The sequence below is a fragment of the Xenopus tropicalis genome, chromosome 8 (genome assembly GCF_000004195.4).
Source record: "Xenopus tropicalis strain Nigerian chromosome 8, UCB_Xtro_10.0, whole genome shotgun sequence".
Classification (NCBI taxonomy): domain Eukaryota; kingdom Metazoa; phylum Chordata; class Amphibia; order Anura; family Pipidae; genus Xenopus; species Xenopus tropicalis.
The window spans coordinates 105,775,976-105,798,474 of NC_030684.2; the positions used below are offsets into that span (position 1 = coordinate 105,775,976).

At 38.6% G+C, this 22,499-nt stretch overlaps 1 protein-coding gene across 3 annotated transcripts in view; it reads left to right on the forward strand.

Annotated features, from left to right (window-relative positions):
* Positions 1-22,499, forward strand: part of ubr1 (ubiquitin protein ligase E3 component n-recognin 1) — a 71,262-nt gene that overhangs the window by 29,031 nt on the left and 19,732 nt on the right. For all 3 annotated transcript variants that reach the window (XM_002941086.5, XM_012969237.3, XM_012969238.3), the window contains 23 exons: positions 296-476; positions 1,848-1,909; positions 2,849-2,959; positions 3,205-3,270; positions 3,619-3,723; positions 5,253-5,316; positions 6,244-6,368; positions 7,139-7,191; positions 8,536-8,638; positions 9,682-9,730; positions 12,065-12,219; positions 13,117-13,216; positions 14,152-14,261; positions 14,574-14,660; positions 15,090-15,265; positions 15,779-15,984; positions 16,550-16,643; positions 17,880-18,032; positions 18,835-18,932; positions 19,529-19,619; positions 20,178-20,326; positions 21,174-21,229; positions 21,717-21,813. In XM_002941086.5, the coding sequence (XP_002941132.3) occupies positions 296-476; positions 1,848-1,909; positions 2,849-2,959; positions 3,205-3,270; positions 3,619-3,723; positions 5,253-5,316; positions 6,244-6,368; positions 7,139-7,191; positions 8,536-8,638; positions 9,682-9,730; positions 12,065-12,219; positions 13,117-13,216; positions 14,152-14,261; positions 14,574-14,660; positions 15,090-15,265; positions 15,779-15,984; positions 16,550-16,643; positions 17,880-18,032; positions 18,835-18,932; positions 19,529-19,619; positions 20,178-20,326; positions 21,174-21,229; positions 21,717-21,813 (2,491 nt within the window). The remainder of the gene's footprint in view (positions 1-295; positions 477-1,847; positions 1,910-2,848; positions 2,960-3,204; positions 3,271-3,618; positions 3,724-5,252; positions 5,317-6,243; positions 6,369-7,138; positions 7,192-8,535; positions 8,639-9,681; positions 9,731-12,064; positions 12,220-13,116; positions 13,217-14,151; positions 14,262-14,573; positions 14,661-15,089; positions 15,266-15,778; positions 15,985-16,549; positions 16,644-17,879; positions 18,033-18,834; positions 18,933-19,528; positions 19,620-20,177; positions 20,327-21,173; positions 21,230-21,716; positions 21,814-22,499) is intronic.

Here is a 22,499-nt window from a genome sequence, read left to right on the forward strand (position 1 = left end):
GATGCTACTTGGCTAGTGTTGGCAATATAGTTTGATTAGCCAAATGAATAATATACATACAGATGCTTGTACGGTTCGGGCAGTAATAAACCTAACTATACGAAGAATCACTGGGTGCATGTGTGACCAGCCTATCAATGCATACAAGGCTTCCTGTGTTTAAATAAACAAGTGCAACTAAACCATTTGTCCCCTACACAAGTAACACTGGTTTTCTAAGCCTTAGATTTTTAAAAATGGAAAACCGCATTTGCTGTTTTTAATTCTTTTTTTTTTTTTTTGCCTCTAAAAAAAGGATGATATATTGCTCAAATCCTACAAGGAATGCCATCTGAGTCTTCTGCAGTGTTGCACCCCGGTCCCTTCCCAAGAAAAGAAGCTGATAAAAATGAGTGGCCATTCATACCAAAGCTATCCATACATGGTGTCCAAAGACCCAATCAGCATACACTTACCTCTCTCTCGGATGCTTGCTGGTTAGTGTTTAAAGTAATGTTCTATTGGGTATATAAAAAAATATTGATTGTATTTATTTCATACAGTTTGATTTGTGTCTCTCCAAGCTGCCTGATGTTACCTGAAGGCCTAAGCACATTCTGACCACTGGGTTGCTCTCACCACTTTTGACCACTTGACTTGTTTATGAGAAGCACATGTGAACCTGGCTAATATCAAGTGTAGTATCTGTTCTTATCAGTTTCAGATCAGATAATTGCTACTTGTGACGAAGCGGGGGGCATGATGAAAGTGGAGAAGCTGTGCTCCCTTTTGGGAAGAGCTGCCAACCTTTTTGTTGGGGGCTTCACACAAGCTTATTATGCCTAATCATGCTTTACAATTTTTATTTTCGAAACTGCGCCAGCTGCCAGCTGGAGCCTGAATGAAGGCAATTAATGGCATTGCACCCGCACACTTCCGCACCCTTTTTGTGTTGGATTTGAGCACCTGGGATAGGTGTCATAGTCCTCGTGGCTTGGCCCTAGGCCCAGACTTGGTGGTCCCCGCCCTAGCGGGTCCGCCCGCACATGCTGTCTTCGGGCACATGGGCATCGAGAGTAACAATCCCTCAGGGTGAGGTACTCAAGGATGATACAATATCATCAGTTCTAATCAGTGGGTAGGATACCTCCTAGCTAAGGGAGGTATGGTAGTCCCCATCCACTATGAGGCAGACAATAGCTTGATCATGTGGCCAAAGGGCCAGATAGCATATGAAGCCTGAGCTGTCAGCACCCCAGGCCTTGTGAAACTGTGTTCTGCCTCACCTCACATGTTTCTACATGGCATGGGTGTAGGGGCATAGTGTATCCTCACTTTATTTGCTATCACTCCCTCTTATGTCCCTGGCCTTTTGCCTGAATCTTAAGAAATTTTTAAAATTCCAGCCAATTGGCTGGGGCAGGTTGCTACTGCACTTTTTAGGGATTTTTATATCTATTTATTATTTTAGCACTTACAGCACTTTTTGCATTTTATGGTTCGAGTGCAATACCTTCGGTCCCACACTGATCTAGGGGGAAGATATGTGGCCATTAGGCTCCTTCTCCCCCTGAAACCAGCCCCACTGTGGGACTTCTTTGGAGGTACATTGGTTCCGGACCCCTTATATGTCTTCAGACTGGAGGGGGATGGATAAAGGAGTTTCCCCTTGTCTTGCAGAAGAAGAAATGTGAAGACCCTTACCTTCTTGTGCCTTTTGGCCAGGGAGGTCAGGGATAAAGGGGCCCACCCTAGCTTATTAAAAGTAGCACTCACAAATATTAATAAACCCTCATGTTATCACATATTCCTGTACATATACCTGTGGATAATTGAAAGTCTGACTGATTTTGATCTCTTTGTTGCAGGTCTACATGCACAGATGTGTAGGACTGGTGTCATCACAAGACTGTGTGAAATTCTTCCTCCGGTAAGAGGAATATTGCCATCCTCTGCTTCTTTTAACTACCGTTTGGTCTGCAAATGCAATCATCTTACAGACAACAGTCTTAGTTCTCTGGTTTCATTTCAATGTACATATAAGTAAGTAGCATAAGGGAAAACAGCCACCACCACCTAAAGGCCTCGCCCTTTTATACAGATCATGGAACGCCAAGGTGAATTCAGATATCCATATATTTTTCAACAGGGGGTAGACAGATATTAATATATACATGTGTATTTATTTTAATGCATTTCACAGCTTTAACAAAAATAAAGTTTAATATTGTGTGAGATGTTCATTTAGGCCTGTTGGTTATATTCTATTCTCTGGTATTAGCAGTTTGACTTTGTTCTGTTAAATCTAGTAGCACAGGAATCTTTACATATCTCAATTTATTAGTGGATTCATATGAGTTGGACTTAACATACTAGTGTTCCTCAGGGCAATCAGTTATATCTCATCTATAGGTTTTATTCAACCATGCAATAGCGTTTAAAACCTGCATCTTTTAGACATAGGTGTAAGGTCTTGCTCAACAAAATTTGTTACTGGTTACAGAATTCATAATGGATGTGCCTTACTCAAATATATTAGCACCTGTGCATATCAATAAGAACAATTACACTATATAATTATCTACATTCTAATTTATTCCTAGCAGTCCTGTTCTGTTTCAGCCATGTTTTCTGATGTACTTCTTTGGTGGCAGGTCTGGACTGGGTTTCAAATTTTCAAATACATAGAGGCCCAAATAGCACCCCGTCAACCCAACAAATAGGAACTGTCTATGGAATCTTACAGCAGCCCTTCTTGCATTTGTCAGAACCCAGAGATTGACAGGGCCTGCTTCTGTGACCTCAGTGGTCTAAGTAATCTAACAAATGCATGTCATTTTAACCCCTCATATATTTTCATTCTTTTTAGGAAGACTTACAGGTGGAACTAATGATTGAACACCCCTTAAGATGCCTGGTGCTGGTGGGACAGGTAGCAGCTGAGATGTGGAGAAGGAATGGCCTTACTATTGTTAGTCAGGTATGGAACTAACGCCTAGTGATGGTGGGGCAGGTAGCAGCTAAGATGTGGCAGAAGAATGCCCTTACCATTGTTAGTCATGGACTGATGGTTTGTATTAATTTCATTACATGTTAATGTACTGTATGTGCATGTATCTTAAATTTTTGATAATAAATATAAAATATATCTCTTAGTGATCAAATGACAATTCAGATCCTTCCTTGTTTTTCAACCTCATGATGTTAGTTAATGTTTTCTTTTAGGTTTTTTACTATCATGATGTGAAGTGCAGGGAGGAGATGTATGACAAAGATGTTGTGATGCTACAGGTAAAGATCATTTACTTACACAGTGCAATTGCTGAGCAAAGCATGAGCTAACATTACAGAGGTAACACATCATATCCCTTAAAATTTACAAATAATAAAACTGCTCAGCTTGTGTTTTTTCCAGAAAGCTGTTTGTGCTATCAGTGCCTGTATTATTCTATATGCCTTGCCAAGCACAAGATAGCTGCAGCTGGAATGCAGTTTGATTAATAGACTAGTCTGGATCCTTGAAGTGATATCCCCTTTCAACACCTAATGTTTTTTTACATGACAATCCCATGTTTGAGAATTGAATTATAAATGATAATGTAAATTACATGATTGGTTTGTATGATTTTCTGTGTGTAGATTGGTGCATCCTACCTGGATCCCAACAGCTTCCTACTGCTCTTGCTGCAGAGGTATGAACTGGAGGAGGCATTCTCTAATGTAGCTGTGCCCACCAAAGACATGGTAAGATGAATTAAGCTACTGAGTTGCTTTTCCTTGGGATTTGGCACATCTAGTGTTCCAGCACAGGCAAACTATACCGATATAAAGGACCCTGATGATAGATCTTTAAATCTCAGCTTAAGAGTCTCAGTTTATCTGTGTTGGGACATATATAATTCTAAAGTGATATATATATATAAAAATAATATTTTGCATTATTGTATAGCTCAGGGCTAAGAATATCAATTGTATTCACAGAATATTACTATTTATTTGTATCTTTGCAGATGGTAATGATAAAGGAATAAAATATTGGCGCTGTTAATCATATAGTGTTCTCTTTTGGCATTTTAAATGAAGCATTCATCTATAGAGAAACCAGTGTAATTATGCTGAATGTTATGCTGGATTTTGAATTTTGTATTGTCCTTTCTGCATGCCTCACTCTGATAGGTGAATAAAGCCCCTGTGAAAGGCATAGTGCTGGCAATTTCCCATAACAAGCGTCAATTTTTCATGTCACTTAAGAACCCTAAAAGTTTAATTTTTTGTACTCATCTCATCATTGATGTCCATCAACAGGTCTCTGGTAATCTCCCCTATCTTGTGCCCCTGGGAAACTCAGTGATCACTGCAATGCCTCAAAAAGCTGGCAAAAGGATGATTTTTTGTGGAGAACTGAGCTTAGTTTGGGGAGCACAGGGGATCCCAGTTTTAGTTGTGTAGGGCTGATGGCCATGGAAAGTGGCACTGCAGCCCCATGCCCAATTACATAAGATTCAATACTTAAGCTGGCCATACACGCACCTATAATATTGTACGAAACCTTGTTTTGTATGATATTAGGTGCGTGTATGGCAACTCAGCGAGGCGACCGATATCGCAGGATGCTGCTGATATCGGTCGACTTGCCAATCGGGCGGGTTAGAAGATTTTGATCGGGCGCCATAGAAGGCACCTGAGCAAAATCTGCCTTCAGGGCTGAATCGGCAGAAGGAGGTAGAAATCCTATTGTTTCTACCTCCATATCTGACGATTCAGCCCTGAATGTCAGTGGAGGGTTTGAAAATCGCCACGTGTGTGGCCAGCTTTAGAAGGGGCTTTGTTGCCTTTTTGTGAATAGTAAAACACCCACCACAATTGTTTATCACAGAGTTGCAGCCCGATCCTTAGATCATCATTACGTCAGATAACATAGAGACCGCTTAAGATCCCCGTACACGAGCTGATTGTAGCTGCCGATATCGGTCCCTTGGACCAATTCGGCAACTTATCGGTCCATGTAGGGGCAGAAACAAGGGGCCTGGCAGACTGATATCTGGCCTGAAATTGGCCAGATATCGATCGGCCAGGTTAGAAAATTCAGTCGGAACAGGGACCGCATCGGCTCGTTGATGGCCAAACGATCGTTGGCCAACGATCGTTGATTGGCCAAAGATCCGCTCGCATGGCAATCTCGCCAAGCGAGCGAATCTCAACGTGTATGGGGACCTTAATCTTTCTAATTAAATGTGTGTAATTTGATTTTTCTTCTATGTATTTCACCATAGGATGTAGCAAGGCAACACAACATCTTAATTGAAGAAATGTTACATGTCCTTATTTGTGTTATTGGTGAGTTCATAAAGACATTCCTTCCACATGTTGTTCCTTTGATAAAATGCAAAAATATAGTATACATATTGGTTAAGTATTCATTCTGGTGGTATAGTTTTCATTTAGCCTTACCCTTTAAAACCTTATCACAAAAATCTCAATGTAGTTTACAGATGTCTGCAAACATTACTGTATTATGCAAATTTACCTTTGATTTCCCATCTTTGTTCCCACCTTTTAAGCTACAAAACTTGTCCAGGGCCCCAGTTTGCTTCCAAAAAGGTCATTCAAAAATATTCAACCATATGCCTAAAGATAATTAGGAAGGGAAATAAGAGTTTATCCCAAATCTCACTCTGACATTCAAGTTGCCCTTCCAGGAGTATCTAGAAGAGCAAATAGCAACCTAACTCACCTTCAGGCTGGCCCCCCAGCCCCATAGTCTGCAAACCACTGTTCTGTGAAGAAGTATCAACAACTGGTGCCATATATATATTCAAGCCTCACCAGATTTTGCAAGTGAGCCTTAGAAAAAACATATGTCATAGATGGAACAGTACTTAGCTCAGGAACCTGCATATCTCCTCCTCTGTGTTTGTGGTTTTTAACTTATTTGCTTCAACCCCCACCCTTTTGAGGGCCAAAATTTGATCAGGGAACTCATTCTCTATCCAAAGTTTTTCTCTTTTCTGTGTGGCATTGTATACCTTTCTTAACTACCCTTTTAAAATAACTATATTGTTTATGCTAATGTACTTAATCTCTAATTCTGTATAACTATTAAGGTATAGGGTTTCATTGTTTACATTTCTATAGCTGTAGAGTTATCCAGTAGCTGTAGAAATTAAGAACCTACTTCAGTAGGGCACTTAGCAGCTTAGTAAAGAGAATGTACTAAGAAAACTATTTTCAATTGCTATTGTCTGCCTTCTTTTCTTTAAACAGGTGAGCGCTATGTGCCAGGCATTAGCAATGTTACTAGAGAAGAGTGCACTATGAGGGAGATCATCCATCTGCTTTGTATTGAACCTATGGCTCACAGTGCAATCGCCAAGGCTTTGCCAGAGACTGTAAGTTTGCTGTTGCCAGTTACTCTTTCCTATGTTTTGGGGGGGAGGCATTACTTGCAGCCTACTGCACTGGTGTCTCAGGTATAAATTACACCTGTGAAAAAGCAAGAAATACTACCATTTACTTTCATTTGTAGCTGGATTTATTGTACAGGTATGTCACCTGTTATCCAGAATGCTCAGGACCTGGGGTTTTCAAGATGAGGGTTATTGGATAACTGGTTTACAGATTATGGAAATTCCATACCAAAGTTTTTTCTCCTTTGTAAAATTTTGACTTCCAAATATTATTAAATACTCAGAAATTAGCAGTAGTGAACATTTGTGTTTCCCTTAAGTATTGCCCAATATAGGTTCAGGAACAAAGTTTATTCCAATATCTTATAAGCAGTGCTGTGTAAAGATATTAGTACTTTAAAAATGTATCAGTAGTAATAAAGCAATATAACAGAGATGACATCATAAACTGTTATACAGATTCTGTCATTTACAAATAAATATCACATTTTAGAAACATTAAAGGCAGCAGTAATAATATATGTTTGCTAGAAAAACCACACCAATATTAATACTGTAGAACTGTGGAAAAAAAAAAAGCTTTTTACACATTATTTACTCTTTGTATACAAAACAAATGAGAGTGATACTGTTCCTGCAGCACAGAGCCCAATGCCTTCATGCCATGTTGTTGGTATAATACCTGTAGATGCTAAATGCAAGGAATCTGCAGCACATTGATTTAACCTGGGCATACATTTCTTTGTTTGCAGGAAAACACTGACATATGCCTGGATAAACTCATCAGTAAAGTTGCCACTTTTAAGTAAGTGATTCAGATATTATTTGTACTGTTTTTTCTTGAAGGGGATGTTATTCTAAGCAGCTTTTTAGTATACATTTATTAAAAAAAATTATTTCCAAATCTAATTGCGATTGAAACTGCTTGTTCTGGCTTTCAAAACAATGTAGGTAAAGTCAGCCCTGCTTGCTTCTTTGCAGGTCTGATAATATATATAGATATATACTTTTTATATAGCTATTTGGAGTTATACAGAGAGGGTGCTGTGTACTGAAATTTGCAACAAGGGCTCTATCATTGCTGCTAATCAAGATAATGATATTGTATAACAAAATATGCCTTTGTTTACTAGAATTTTGTTACACCTTTATACTGAGAATTTGCCTGACATATAATGTAAAAGATATGTAAAGCCTACATTTTCCTACAATGTATATAAGTTGGGCACATCTCCCCAATGCAAATGGCATAATTTGTACTGCAAATATCCCTGCTGTTTGCCAGCGCCATCACATTTTCCTAAAACAAATAGCAGCTTTCATCCAGATGCCATTTTCCTTTTGACACATTATCAGTGATGTTTACATCTGCAAACAACACACGCGCACTGTAAAGTTCATGCAGTGAAGAATGCAGGCTTACACAGGCAGAACTTAATGTAATTGTTAAGCTAAGTTTAGGAGATGATGTTAGGAACAGTCACTGCAGAGTTTCTACCAGCAATACCATCTCTTCACTTGTTGCTAGACTGGAGGGTGTGTTTAGTAACCTGAGTTGAGCATGCTCAATAGCCAACAGCCAAAGTAAATTCCTGAGGGGGGGGCGAGTGGGTTAGAGGAGGAGAAGGAAACCTAAGTGATTAATGGGATGCTGCAGCCTCACTATTAACCTTTGAACAACAGGAGTGGATGCTATTTAATGATTTCAAAGAGGCTGTTCACACTGATAAAAAAATTTTGTGTGGGGGGTGGTATAAATGTCCTGTAAGGGCAAGACCCTACAGAGCGACTTACTTGCCCGCAATAGATCGATTTATCACAGCTCCAAAATGGGTTTTCACTGGCAACTATAGAAGTCCTTTGCCTCGCTTCAGCTTCCAAAGTTGCGTGAAGTTTCCTTCTGCAGGAAGGACTTTGGAAACCGAAGTGATTCGAAAGACTTTCCACCATCTACTTCTATTGTTGCTGGTGGAAACCCTTTTAGAAGCGGTTACTTGCTGGCAATAGCAGCAATCTATCACGGGCAAGTAAGTCGCTTCATGGTGTGTGTCAGTTGTAACTAAGAATTTAATTTTAATGAAATACATTTAATTATATTATATAAAAGACCAAGCTAAGTACTGATACACAGTTTATGTGTTGTATGTAGAAAACCGGGAGTATCAGGACATGGCGTTTATGAACTAAAGGCTGAATACCTCGATCAATTTAATGTGTTCTTTTATCATTACACCAAAACACAACACAGCAAGGTAAGACTTGGTTCTCCTCTTGCTTACTATTTGAATTTCTTGTCCCTCTGCTTTAAATGTGAGAACATACTATTCATTGCCTTTGGGGTGTACTAGGTTGCAGCACTAATCAATCTGATGCCTTGGCATCTAACTTAAACAGAAAATTTGTTTTTTGAGAGGCTAGCGATGACAGTTATTTGAGATGTCATTATAGTAAATCTGCTCAGTGTCATCTTTTGAGCACTTTTGCAAGTTTTTTTTTTTTACCCGGTTTAAAGGGAAAGGAAAGGCTAAGTCACTTGGGGGTGCCAAAATGTTAGGCACCCCCAAGTGACTTAGATCGCTTACCTTTTACCCCGGGCTGGTGCCCCTGTACGGAGAGAACAGAACCAGCCCGGGGTAGCAGCGAGCGCTTTCTCCTTCCGTATTCGCTGCGCGCGCATGCGCAGTAGAGTGAAAAGCCGAACTTAAACAAGAAAGTTGGCTTTTCACTCTACTGCGCATGCGCCGCCCGATGGATTTCGCCGGCAGAAGTGAAGGAGGAAGCGCTTCCTACAGGTACCCTGGGCTGGTGCTTTTTTCTCCTAACAGGGGCACCAGCCCGGGGTACAAGGTAAGTCACTTGGGGATGCCTAACATTTTGGCACCCCCAAGTGACTTAGCCTTTCCTTCCCCTTTAACATATTAGCAACCTTTTGTTTTTAAACAGGGTTTTGGGCACAGCAGCTGTCTTTAAGAGCTGCAAGAAAATGAATTTAATATACAAGTACAGTCTCCAGTAAGATCTTGCTCTGCATATCTCTCTCCACTTTGCTAAGGATTGACTTATACTCACAGCCAGAGGGAAGCAACTGCTTCCTCTAAGGATGAAATGCCTTCCTTCTTATATTCCTGCAATTAAGTCGAATTGCCACGAGTAATGTAATTGTAATTCTTATGTCAGCAAAGTTTCGTTGCCCACGGCATAAAAATTATACCATGTGCCATGACCCCAAAAAAAACAACATGGACCCATACTTTCACTCACTTTCAGAAATCAAAGCTATATTTGTTTATTTTAGGCAGAACACACACAGAAGAAAAGGCGAAAACAAGAAAACAGCTCAGAAGGTAAATCTGTGTACTTTAAAAAATATTTCCTGGATATCATATGCTACAGAGTGTAAAGGGTAGTTATAATAAAGCAAGCAGAGTTGGCATCGTAATCAATGTGCTAGTTTTAGAAGTGATACTAAGGGATGAATAATGTGCATAAAATGAGTGGTTAGGAGTTTGGCCTGTGGACCCAGCAAAATAGGATGTGGCTATGTGCAAACCCAGCTGTGTATGCAGGGCATCGGGCCTAGTAATAATGCAGCAGGGAAATATTTACTTCGCCAACAACTTTTACAGTAATCTCATACATTAAATCAGGGATCCCCAAAATGTTATACCCGTGAGCCACATTCAAATGGAAAAAGTGTTGGGGAGCAACACAAGCATGAACAAAGTTCCTGGGGTTGAAAATAAGAGCTACAATTGGCTATTTGGTAATCTATGTGGACTGGTAGCCTATAGAAGGCTCTGTTTGGTTTTACACTGGGTTTTATGCAATCAACACTTGCCTCCAAGCCAGAAATTCAAGAATGAGCACCTACTTTGAGGCCACTGGGAGCAACATGTTGCTCACGAACCACTGGTTGGGGATCACTGCCTTAAATATTTAGATACTGTGTTAAATAGAGAAAGGTTAATCAAATATGCAAAATCCTCATGCGTCCTTGTTTTTTTAACCAGAGAATAGTACCTTATTCATTTAACTTCGTAACTTGTTTGGCTTAATACCTAGACTTTCACGCAGACACTAACAGGCTTCTTTGATTGCATCAACTTGTAATTAGTAAAGCACCACTACCTTTCCTAAGTCATGCCCTGTTTATGACTGCAAGACTGCTAAACTTTTAATGCCCCTTCTAGGAAACTTTAGTTTCTAACACTGAATACCCCCCCCCAGCAAAAACTGCAGGTTGTGCAGACCATTAAAGCTTAAAGTCTCTCTTGGTAGCTTTAGCAAACCAATGTCTTTTTTTAGCCAACCCAGACTTTTTCTTAATATATGAAACACTATAGTAAAAGCAAGTAATGTACTTTTAATTTTATACAGCAAACTACCAAAGCAAGAAAACACTGGCATCTTCAAAAACCAGCAAACTATAACTCACAACATGTTTGCCAGTTTCTAGATCTCATTGTGTCATAATTGTTACGATTAAACCACATTAAAACATTAAAAGCATATCACTGTTTTATTGGGTTCAGTTAAAAAAGTACTTCCCATTCCCATAAAAACAAGCAGGAAACAATACCAAAACAACTTTGGACGGGCACCTCCGAACTGAAGACATCAATTATAAACTAGTCATTTGGTATAGATTAAGCGCTTATATGTTTGCAATGCCAACTGTTTTTTTGGCTAAATTGATACTTAGTTCTCCACAAGATTTTTATATATTATAAATGGTATTTTGTGGGTGAGGCACCGACAGTATGTAAAACTTCATGTTCCAGAATGTAAATAAACGTTCCATTCGTTCCAAGTGCATAAGTATAACTGGGTGTTGCGGGCTTCATATATAAAAGTACATGGGTATAACTAGGTGTTGCGGGCTGACCCAATTAAACATGCAGGCACCTTATCTAATAAAATAGCAACTATATACATGTTCATGTGGCACAGCAAGCAGACCTGGGTCGCGAAGTCACATTCATCCGAATTATATACCATCACAACAGTCAGCCAGTATCGAGATTGCTGTATAGTAAAAGCTTATTTTATAATATTAAGCATTGGGTATAGTTTAACAGTTTTTCTTTCTTGACATTTTACATTGTCCCCTCCAGAGCAGTTAAGTAAAATGTGCTAATTTGCATTTGAACAAGAATCATCCAAGAATATACCATATTTCTGTAAACTCACCAGTATATAGGAGGGCCCTGGCGCACTGCCTTGAGTTTAAAACATGGGGAGGTGGATGAACCAAACCATAAATCTTGGCAGCCACTCAAAAGGGAATCACTCCTGATCAAGTTTATGAAATCAAAATGGTACTTTATTGAAACACAGGTATACTTGAGGCCTAACTTGTTTTGTGCTAAAATTAGCACTTACATGCAATGCTATTGGTTGCAATGTATTTAAGTTGGACTAATCACTATTTGCAATGCATAGTCTAATCACAAGATAGGAACATTACTTATGTATAGTATATACCACAAGATTGTCTACTCATTGTTAGTGATAATTTGTGCATAATACAGGGTCCCTCAGTCATGTATGAACATATAAACCTGAAAAACAAGACATTACATTTATGTAAATTAAAAAACAAAAAATGAACAAATATGTACAACATGCTTCCATTTGCAAACACAATGAATTCAGTCTTGTATTTTTCATTCCTGCAGCATTAGCCCCTCCTGCACCCCCCAATTTCAGCCCAGCTTTTTGCAACGTGACCAAGCTTCTGTGCTGTGATATTATGATGCATATTCTACGAACCATCTTGAAGAGAGCAGCAGAGGAAGATCCAATTATGTGGACAGAAGGCATGATACAAATGGTACGGTGGCCTCATAGTGATTCCTCTGTGTGAGTCAGATTGTTCAGTACTAAAAGCAATGTTGCACGACTGAATGGTTCGTCAGCAATGGCACATTGTTATTTCTATAATTAATGATACCTATCTTTGCTAAAATTGCCATAACCTAGCGTTCCTAATTGGTTGGTTCAGCTCTGTGGCTCTGTGCCTAGCAAAAATGCTCACAGTAGTATAGACTATCATGGAAATCTTACTGTTTCAACTGAAGCAGGAATGTGGCAGTAAGCACATTCAAGCAATAATCGCCTGACCTGTGATTATACCCTTAGGGTCTAAGGGAGGTATTTTCAGGCATGCGTGATTTCCTATCAGTGACTAGGCACCTATGTCCCATTGCCATTATGTGAATGTAGTTATAGGATCTAATATCCAGAATGCTTCAGACCTGGGGATAAGCAGTATTTCCATAATTTGGATCTCCATACCTAAAAGGGGTGGTTCACCTATGCATATATGCAAAAATGCTTCTTTTGGAACAGAAAACCCATATATAAATAGGTGAACCACCCCTTTAAGCCTATTAATAAATAATTTTAACATTAATTACACCCAATAGAATTGTTTTGTGTTAGTTGGGATCAAGTACAAGGTACTGTTTTATTATTACAGAGAAAAAGAACATTTTTAAAAATATGTGTTATTTGATTAAAATGGAGTCTTACAGGACATGACCTCCTAGTAATTTGGAGCTTTCTAGGTAATGGGTTTTCGAATAACAGATCCCTTACCTGTAGTCACAATGTTATCTGCTATACCAGTAGCCTGTATAGTCTATTGCTGCATATTTTGTGTGTTTGTAATCATGCATTCATTGCATGTGTACTGCTGTAATGAAATCATTTTTTGAATGCTGTGCAGGTCCTCCATATTATAGCCCTGGGGTTGTTAGAAGAGAAGCAACAGCTACAGAGGGCTGCTGAAGAAGAAGTAACATTTAACTTCTATCATAAGGCAACAAGTAAGTTATCTGTAGCAAGAGAGCTGCTGAACAAAAACTGCAATAATTAAAAAGCTACAATAATAACAAATAAATCAATTGCAAATTGACCAATTGCAAACCTTTCTCTTAGATTGGTGATGGGAAAGGATGTTTTTCATCCTTGTTCCTAAAACTGAACACAGTGGTTTAGTTATACTCTGATGTTATCATTGTGCTGGCTGCAGGTCGTCTTCATCTTCCTCAATGTTGGAAAATATATTTTTAAGTATAGAGACCATATCATAGCCTAGGGCCTAAGTAATGCCTTGATATTGCCATCCAGGCCATTACAAATGATTACTCTGGCCCTGGGAATGAAGGAATTTTCTGAGAGATGAAGCCAGATACCCTAAGAACATGTTTACAATAAAGAAGACAAGAAATCCTGTGTTTCTTTTGATAGAGGGCAGCGTTTCTGTGAGTGCTTATGGCTGTATTTACATAGACCTTTCTGGTAAAGTTTATACTTATAGCTTTTACCTTTCCTTTTCCTTTAAGCAGCTCTATTATACCAGCTTGTCTACTTAATGACAGGATCTTCAATTTTTAGTGGTTTTGCAACATAAGCTCTAAAATTCGTGAGGCACCAACCAACAATATCTCTTCTTATTTCAGATAACACTGCCATTTGTACAGATAAAATTCACATCTCAGAATGCAAATAATACAAATGGCTCTTCAACTGAATGGTATGGTAGACTGTTGACTATAATTCAGGATGTTTCCACTGTTCTGTTCAGCACCCGCAGCTCATGGCAGATACATTAGTTGCTGAGGGCACTGTCATGTCTTGTAAATGCACACAAGGTGCTATCTGTTTTTAATTGCAGATAACAAAACTGTTGTAGTATCAGTAAGCAAAATTCTAAAAGCGAGCGTAAGGTTTAGTAAGTCTCTGGTTTTACCTTGTGCAGGGGTTAGGAGTACAGATGCAAATGCACAAAGTGTTGCGACACTGCTGGAGAGGCTGAAGGGCATTACCCAGCTGGATGCCCAGAAAGACATGATCATTTGGGTGCGACAAGTAAGTCACACTTCAATATTGTGCTGCCATACTTCTAATCTTGATTGTCAGTGTATAGATGGGGTTTAACAACTTCATTGGGGTAAGGACTCATGCATTTAGTCCTCATGAAGCATTGTGTACATTGGTGGTACAAACATACATACATACATACATTAGACTTACAAATACAAATTTTAAATTTGCTCCAGCATTTCACAGAACAATATTTTGGGCCCTGTTAAATGCTATGTGGAAACCCCTGAAGGAATGTGCTGTCTCATAGCAAATAATCTGTAGCATTTGGCAACATAATAACTGATTTCATTGCAGGTTTTTGAAACCGTAAAAGGGCTGAGAGAGACATCTAGTCACACAGTTCCCACAGATACAGTTTCTGACGTTGCAAAAGCTGAAGAGGTATGGTGAATTAAGAAGTTAAAGATGTTTTAATGTGGCCTTGTTATATTGTATTTAAATGTTACCATATTCTTGTGTGTGCAATCTTTTTAACATGAACTCAGTGAATAGGGCTTGTGCTAAATGTATGGTTTTTGTTATTTGTTGAGCTCAACAGGAAAACTGAAGCCAGCTGCATAATGGACTTTTACTTTTCTGTACACTGGTAATCTAATTATCTACCGAAAATGGAATAGTTTCAGTTTTCCTGTTTGTGCTGTTAAGTTGAAGAATTTAAATGATTTTTTTTTATACTGCTATAATATGGTGGAATTTGTAATCTAGTTGCATTAACCCACTGTTGTAGTTACAGTAGCCACATTTTTTTTGCCAAAAAATAATTCTTGGCAAAGAAGACTTTCCAGGACTCTATTGTTTCTTATCTTTCAGGGACAAAGCCCCCAGGAAAAGGAGAAGCGCAAAAGAAAAGCTGAGGCGGCCCGGCTCCACCGCCAGAAGATCATGGCACAGATGTCAGCTTTACAAAAAAATTTCATTGAAACAAATAAGCTTCTGTATGACACCACTGTGGAAGTACAAGAAAGCACTAGTCCTGTAGAAGAGAGGTAATAGATTGAGTCCAACAACTCTTTCTGTAACTTCACATCCTTTATACTGTGTGCTTGTGGGTCTTCTTTTGCTTGTTACCTCATTGGATTATAATATTATATGTTAGTCCTTACTCTTCCCACCTACCCTCATCTACTTGTTTAGATACCCAGATTTTCACAAGAATCATATATGCAGTATGGATTCAAATGATCTGCGTAGTTAGAAAACCATGCATATTTTGCTTTCAGTTCACTGCCCCCCCCTCCCCTTTAGTAAACATATTAAATATGAATGACCTTGATTCAAAACCCTGTGTCATGTTACCAAGATTATTAGATCAGTTGGATGATGTCTTGTCAGTGTCAGACTGCAGTAGCCAGGCCCAGAAGATACCCCCGCCCAGGACACCACACTGCTTTGTTCACTGACCCAGATAATTGTCTGATATAAAAATTATTTGTTTTATGCTAACTCTATAAAATCCCAAAATATTTCTTGTTTAGACTGATAAATGTATCTCTGTTTAGCCTGTTATCAGCAGATGAAGGATCGAAGGTTGCCTTGGGGACAAAACGTGGCCCCACAGTGCCTAGCAAAGATGTTCTAACATGTATTCTATGTCAAGAAGAACAGGAAGTGAAATTGGACAAGCCTACAATGGTGCTAACTGCCTGCGTCCAAAAGTCCACAACACTGTCCCAAACTCGTAGCAAAGTGGTCTCACACACAGGAGGTTTGTTTCCACTCTGTCTGGTTATTTTTGATTTATAAAGCTAAGTAATTAGTAAAAAGACTATGTAAGGTATTGATTTCATATTAATGTAACTGGAATATTAACTGTGAGCCATGTAGCATTCCAGCTAGTGATGACTTCTCTTGGCTTTTGCATCTGACCTTGTGACTCACCAATAGGGCATGTTGTCTGCTGCCAGTCCATATAGGGGCTACCAAATAACCAATCATAGCCCTTATTTGGCACTCCCAAAACATTTTTCATGATTGTGTTGCTCCCCAACTCTTTGGTGCATGGGTGAAAAGGTTGGGGATTCCTGCTGTAGTAGTAGTATAGTAGAATGTCAGGATTAACTGTCCCTTTACCTATTCACCTGTGTAGCATTCCTAAACTCCATCTGCAGAGGGTTACACCTTTGACTCCCTCAGACTGAAACTGAAATGTAATATATAATTAAGTGAGTGCATGCTAGGTACATAGCACATTACTGCTATTTGGTTAAGAATATTCTGTTTTGTTTCTCAGATTAAGACTATTTAAAATTATTTTATAATTTGCTTCCCAGAAACGTTTGATCCACTTTTTACACACCCAGAGATGTTGTATGGAACCCATACAGGCAGCTGTGGCCATGTAATGCATGTTGTGTGCTGGCAGAAGTAAGTTTCATCCTTTTGTTGCTGAAGTCTAATAGCTTGTTATACTTATAAAAAATATTTTCTCTTACTGGAACCTTTTTAAACCTCTTTGTGTTAAAATCATGTCCAAATGTATATCTTACTGGAGACTGTAATCTGGCCTGACCTGTTCCTAATGTTTTTTTTTTTTTTTTAAAGGAGAAGGTTCATAAATCCAAAGAATGGTAAAAAATGCATCTTTCCTGATGGTGATTGGTTAGGCATCAATGATTACTTTTATATTCAATGCTGGAAGCTTTCAAGCAGCATTTTTCTATGTAATAATAAAACAGGTCCTTGTATTTGATTCCATATAAGCCAGGGGTGTCAAATCACATAAGGGGGCCGAAATCTAAAACACAAGCTAAGTCGCTGGGCAATTTTTTTATTAAGATACTGTACAGTCAGGCACAGTCACCAGGGGTCACATTAAACAGCCCGAAGGGCCATATTTGGCCTGTGGGCCTTGTGTTTGACACATGTGATCTAAGCTCATGTACCCATATTGGTGGTAATACAATGATTTTTAGTAGACATGTAAATCCCCCCACAAAAATTTAATCAGTTAACAGTAGGGATGCACCAAATCCACTTTTTAAAGAAAAAACATCTGTGTTTATGTGACAAAAAACATGTTATTTTAAGGATTCGGACAGGCACATGGAGCCAAATTCTGCTGAAAAAGGCAGAATTTCCTTTTTCTCTAAGCTGCATGAATCCATATTGGTGGCAAAACAATCCTATTAGATTTATTTAATATATGCTGATCCATTTGACCCTATACCTGTAGTGAATCCAATTAACCCATTTCTGATAGCGGCTCCTCACTCTGTTTTTACAACTTAATACACAGTTATGTTATATGTTGTGTTTAACGTCTGAAAGTATTGTTTTACCTGTTTAACAATTTTGAAATAGGTGGTTAATAGACCTTTGTGCAATTTGAGCATTTACGCTGCAATAAAACATCTGCAGTTGCAAATATGATGCAGTACACTACATCACCACTGCAGTTATCCTCACCTATTTACCACCCATTACCTGGTACTGTATTATATTTATATATCATAGAAGTCACATGCAGTTTTATGCTCTGGGCCATTTCAGGTAACAACAATATGCAAAGCGCTTGTTGCATTTAACTGCAGTGTGTTGTTCTGAGTACATTAAGTCCAACAGCAATCTCTATTTGTACTAATTCTGGCTTGTTGTCATCAGGTTCTTTGAGGCAATGCAGAAGAATACACGGCAGCGTCTTCACGTGGAGCTAATTTTTGATCTTGGAAATGGCGAATATCTTTGTCCGCTATGCAAATGCCACTGTAACACCGTTATACCTATAATCCCTCATGTTGCCCAGCAAATACAAAGGTGATTATCAACTTGCTCTATCCCTATTTTAGCCTTTACTTTAAGGAAAACTACCACTGGAGGAACAAAAAGGCTCATTAGCTTTAAATTATATATAATTTCAGTTTGTTCTGCGCTTTCAATTAGAAGTAGTCACATGGATATTTGCTTTGCAGCTAAGATAAATTGAGAGTCAGCTTTTTTCATTCCTTTAATATGACCCAAGAAGATGCAGCATTATAATAATTTAATATATTATGATTTTTGATGGTTTACATATGGAAGTTGAACTTGTATATAGTATAGTATACAGTATACGCTTGACTTTCAAAGCACGTAATTTCTCTGCACCTCTTGTGTCGCAATTCATTCCTGGGCATCTCCTCCATTACTTTCAGAGCGGCTGCCTGATCTTAGCACCCACATCCACTACTGTATCCTACCTTTCTCTCTTAGTGCTCCTTCCCTCTGGAATTTTAACCTGAATTTCTCCATAGAGAATCCTTTCTCAACTCAAATACTTTGTGGAGTACTGGCTTAACATCTAATTTCATCTTGGCACTTAAGAGGCAATGCCTCAACCATTGTAAATGGCAGCACTTAGTACCCTCTTATATGTGTCTCTATATTACCCACCCACTGGAATTGTTATTTCTTCAGGGCAGAAACCTCCTTCCTATATTATCTGTTAACACCTGATCTTCTACGTAATTCTACACACTATTTAATTTGTTCATGATTGTATTATTCCCTGTCTTTTGTACAGCAGTGTATACTCAAGTACTGCTAATAATGCTTTTCATCTTCCTTTTTTTCTCTACAGTGTGGATGCTGAAGCCATAAATTGTGTTTTCTCACTTCCTCATTGGTTGGACATAGTGGCGGCCAGAATATCTGGTTATAATTTAAACACCATCAAAGGTTCCTATGTTTTATTTAATTAGATGGGGGTGGGAAACTTAAAGGGGAACTATCATGAATTGAAATCTGCTTAACTTGACTCAGTACTGACGGGCAGCTTGTGTTCTGAGCAGAGAGGGATGGGAGTGATCCAACCTTTCTTGGCTGACATCTAAATTTCACCCTTACCTATCTGATGACAGTATTGTTTAATAATCTAGGATTGTTCTAACTCAGACCAATGTTCATGAATGTGGGGTATCTATTATTTACAGCAGTGATCCTCAACCAGTGGCTTGCGAGCAACCCTTGGATGTTGCTCCCAGTGGCCTCAAAGAAGGTGCCGTTTTTTTATTCCTGGCTTGGAGGCACTATTTGATAGCATGAAAACCAGGTGTACTGACAAACAGAGCCTCCTGTAGGCTGCCAGTCCACATAGAGGCTACCAAATAGCCAATCACGGCCCAAATTTTTTATGCTTATGTTGCTCCCCAACTCTTTTTATGTTTGAATGTGATTCACAGGCTATAAAGGTTGGGCATGTCTGATTTACAATATGTATTTTTAATTGCAAACAACATGTACACGATTCTGATCCCTAAATGCTTCTCTCTTAGGAACAAAGCCAATCACTCCTGAATTCTGTAAAATTTATAAAGACCAGAATTATGAGTTCCGTTCCATCTTGAGCTTTGGCGTGCAGGCTCCGTAAGTTATTCACTCCAACATTTATTTCTTTGGAATCAAATCAAGGAGGATTTCACTGCAATGATTCCATCTCTTTTGCTATCATTTAGAAAACGACACACTTAAAACCCCAGCAATTGTAACATTTAGCTGTTTCCCACTCTGTTTTAAAATGTCTATTTCAAGCTTTACATATTTCTTGTTTATTTGCAAAGGGTGCCTGTATAATAAATGGTGATTACGTGTCTTTGCTACATGGAACTGGCAGTGCAGGCATAAACTGTTCTAAATCTATTGCATCACGGTTTGGAAGGGATTCCTCAAATTAAAAATTTCCTCTAATTAAATCTGTTACAAGGGTAATGGGATTCAGCACATAACAAGACATAGAAAGGCCCAGCACTTAAGTGCTTATGGTAGGAATTGAGCTACTTTTTTGTAAATATTGGTCACTTGTTGTTGCATTGTCATTTTCTTTTGTTTCATTATAGATCTAGGAAGCGATAGAATAAATCTGTGCATGTTGACATTGTAGATGTAAGAATCGAAATGACTTTTTTTTTACAAAATTTTCTGCAGGCCCCGCTATCCAACTTGCACAGAAGGAATGCTTGTTCACTTTGCCACTACAGTGTACCGCGTGGGCTTAAATGTTCCTCCCAATGAGTCTGATTCACGTATGCCTGTCATGACATGGAATACTTGTGCATTTACAATCCAGTGTATAGGTAAATATTACTGTTCATGTTCAATCACAATGTACAGTAGGAAGCAGGCTTACAGGTCTGTAGCTGTACCAGTAAAGTGAAACTGAAAGCTTTACTCACAAATATGTGCATTATATAGGTTGTGGGTTTGTAATGAAGAAAGGTTTACATGTTACTCAAACTAACTATAGAAAACATTGTACATTTGTAGGCAAATATATCATTATGCAGTTGCCATTTTGTTCTTTAAAGGAGAAGTAAAGCTTAACAAAGATGTAGGATAGAAATGATATACGTTGTGTTTTGGGGTTGTGTAGCAGTGAAGATCTGTGCCTCTGGATATACCCAAGTAGCTCCCCATCTTCTTTTAGCATATGCTCTGTGCTGCTATGCTATCAAACCTAATTTTCTTCTTGATGATTTGAGATAAACCCTATGCTTAGCTTCTTAACCGTTGTCCGGAGCACACTGAGCATGTGAGTGTCACTGACACTTCTAACAAAATCCAGGAAGGGAGCTCCTATGACAACTTTGAAGGCTTGGATCACTATTGTTATAGAGATACTGAACCTTTAGGCTGGTGCAGTAAGTTCAGTTTGTAAAATATGGCATTTCTACCCCCATTTGTTTTTAGGAGTTACTTCTTCTTTAAGTGTCTGTAAAGTGTCAGATATTGAACACCTCTTCAAATAAATCTAGCATGTAAAGCTGGCCATACAGAGACATCTAAAAATATGCAGACTCTAGATAGCGACTATGTGGTCCTTTAGAGGCCTGCCCAACTGCTATCTGGCCAAAAACTGAAAGTGTCAGCCAAAGAGCTGTTACGTGTTTTTGGAACAATAGTGACTGTTATTGTTCTGTTTAGAAAGCTGGCTTCAGGATGAAGAAAAACCCTTGTTTGGATCCCTGCAAAACCGGCAAGTAAGTGAGAAATAAAAGATAGGGTTAATAAAGCACACACCAAACAGAGGTAGCCCACTGCTTTATGACACTAAGAGCATTATCATGCAGCTTCAGTTTGTAATGAGCTTTCCTTCCATGACTTACGCTACACTAAAGCCTAGGTTGTAGTCCTGCTGGGCACAAAGGCACACATTAAGTTGAACAAGGTTGCTTCAGTGCCCTGTTAAGTGATACAGTGACCTATAAGTCCATGACCGGTATAACCAATACACCAGATTACAGAAGGACTATACAAAGAGTACAATATTTATTTTAAAAATTATTATAGCTATTCAATAAATAGTACCTCCATACACTTTCTGGATGCAATACTACTAATTCCTAGGCTTTTACTGTATATAATTATTAATGCTGTGTGAGACAGTAACATTCTGAAAATGACAGATAACAAGAGAGTACAAGGTTTCTTCCTTTTTTTAACCATTTGTGTTCCTTGTTTGTTCAGCTTGCTGGATTACAAGCCTTGGTGAAATTTGCTGAGGCCCAAAGAGTTACATGCCCTCAGCCTTTGATACGGAGACATCTTATCCGGTTATTAGCAGGTGCAGTAATGCTATTGCATATAATGCTGTAAATTCATGTCTCAAATAATATTGTAAATAAAAACATAATGGAGAACAAAACTTTACCACAGGATTTGTCATTCAGTACAGTGGTCAGCGGTCTTTAAGTCTTTTACATTACCTTCGGTTTATAAAGATCTCTATGGGTAATTCTAGGCATTTTCTTTTTTCATCATTGTTGTCAGATTTGCTCTAGAGATGCATTTAGAAGACTAAAAGAGAATGTAAAAGTTCTAAAAACATAATGCAGAGCTTATGTTGGCTATATATATGCAGATGGTTTTAGCTCAAAAATAAAGCAGGGTTTTTAAATAGGAGCTTGTTTATGCAATATATTTTTATAGATACCTACATTGATTGGGGGCATAGTTTTTTATTTAAGGCAAGAAGAAAATGGCAGGCGGTTATCATGAAAGGAATGGGGTGTAGAGCTGAACTGTCTGAAATGCCAGGGCCCTAACACTAATTTCTTCCATTAGATATGAGAATGTCCTCCTATCTATTGGTATAAAGGGGTGGAGTACCTCTCAATGCATGCCTCCCATCTTAGTACTCCTCCTGATTTCTGTCTACTGGGCATTGTAAATTATTTAGACCCACTAAACAAAACTAGAATGCTAGGGAGATCTATCTTATTTTATGCCAAAAAACATATAACCATTAGA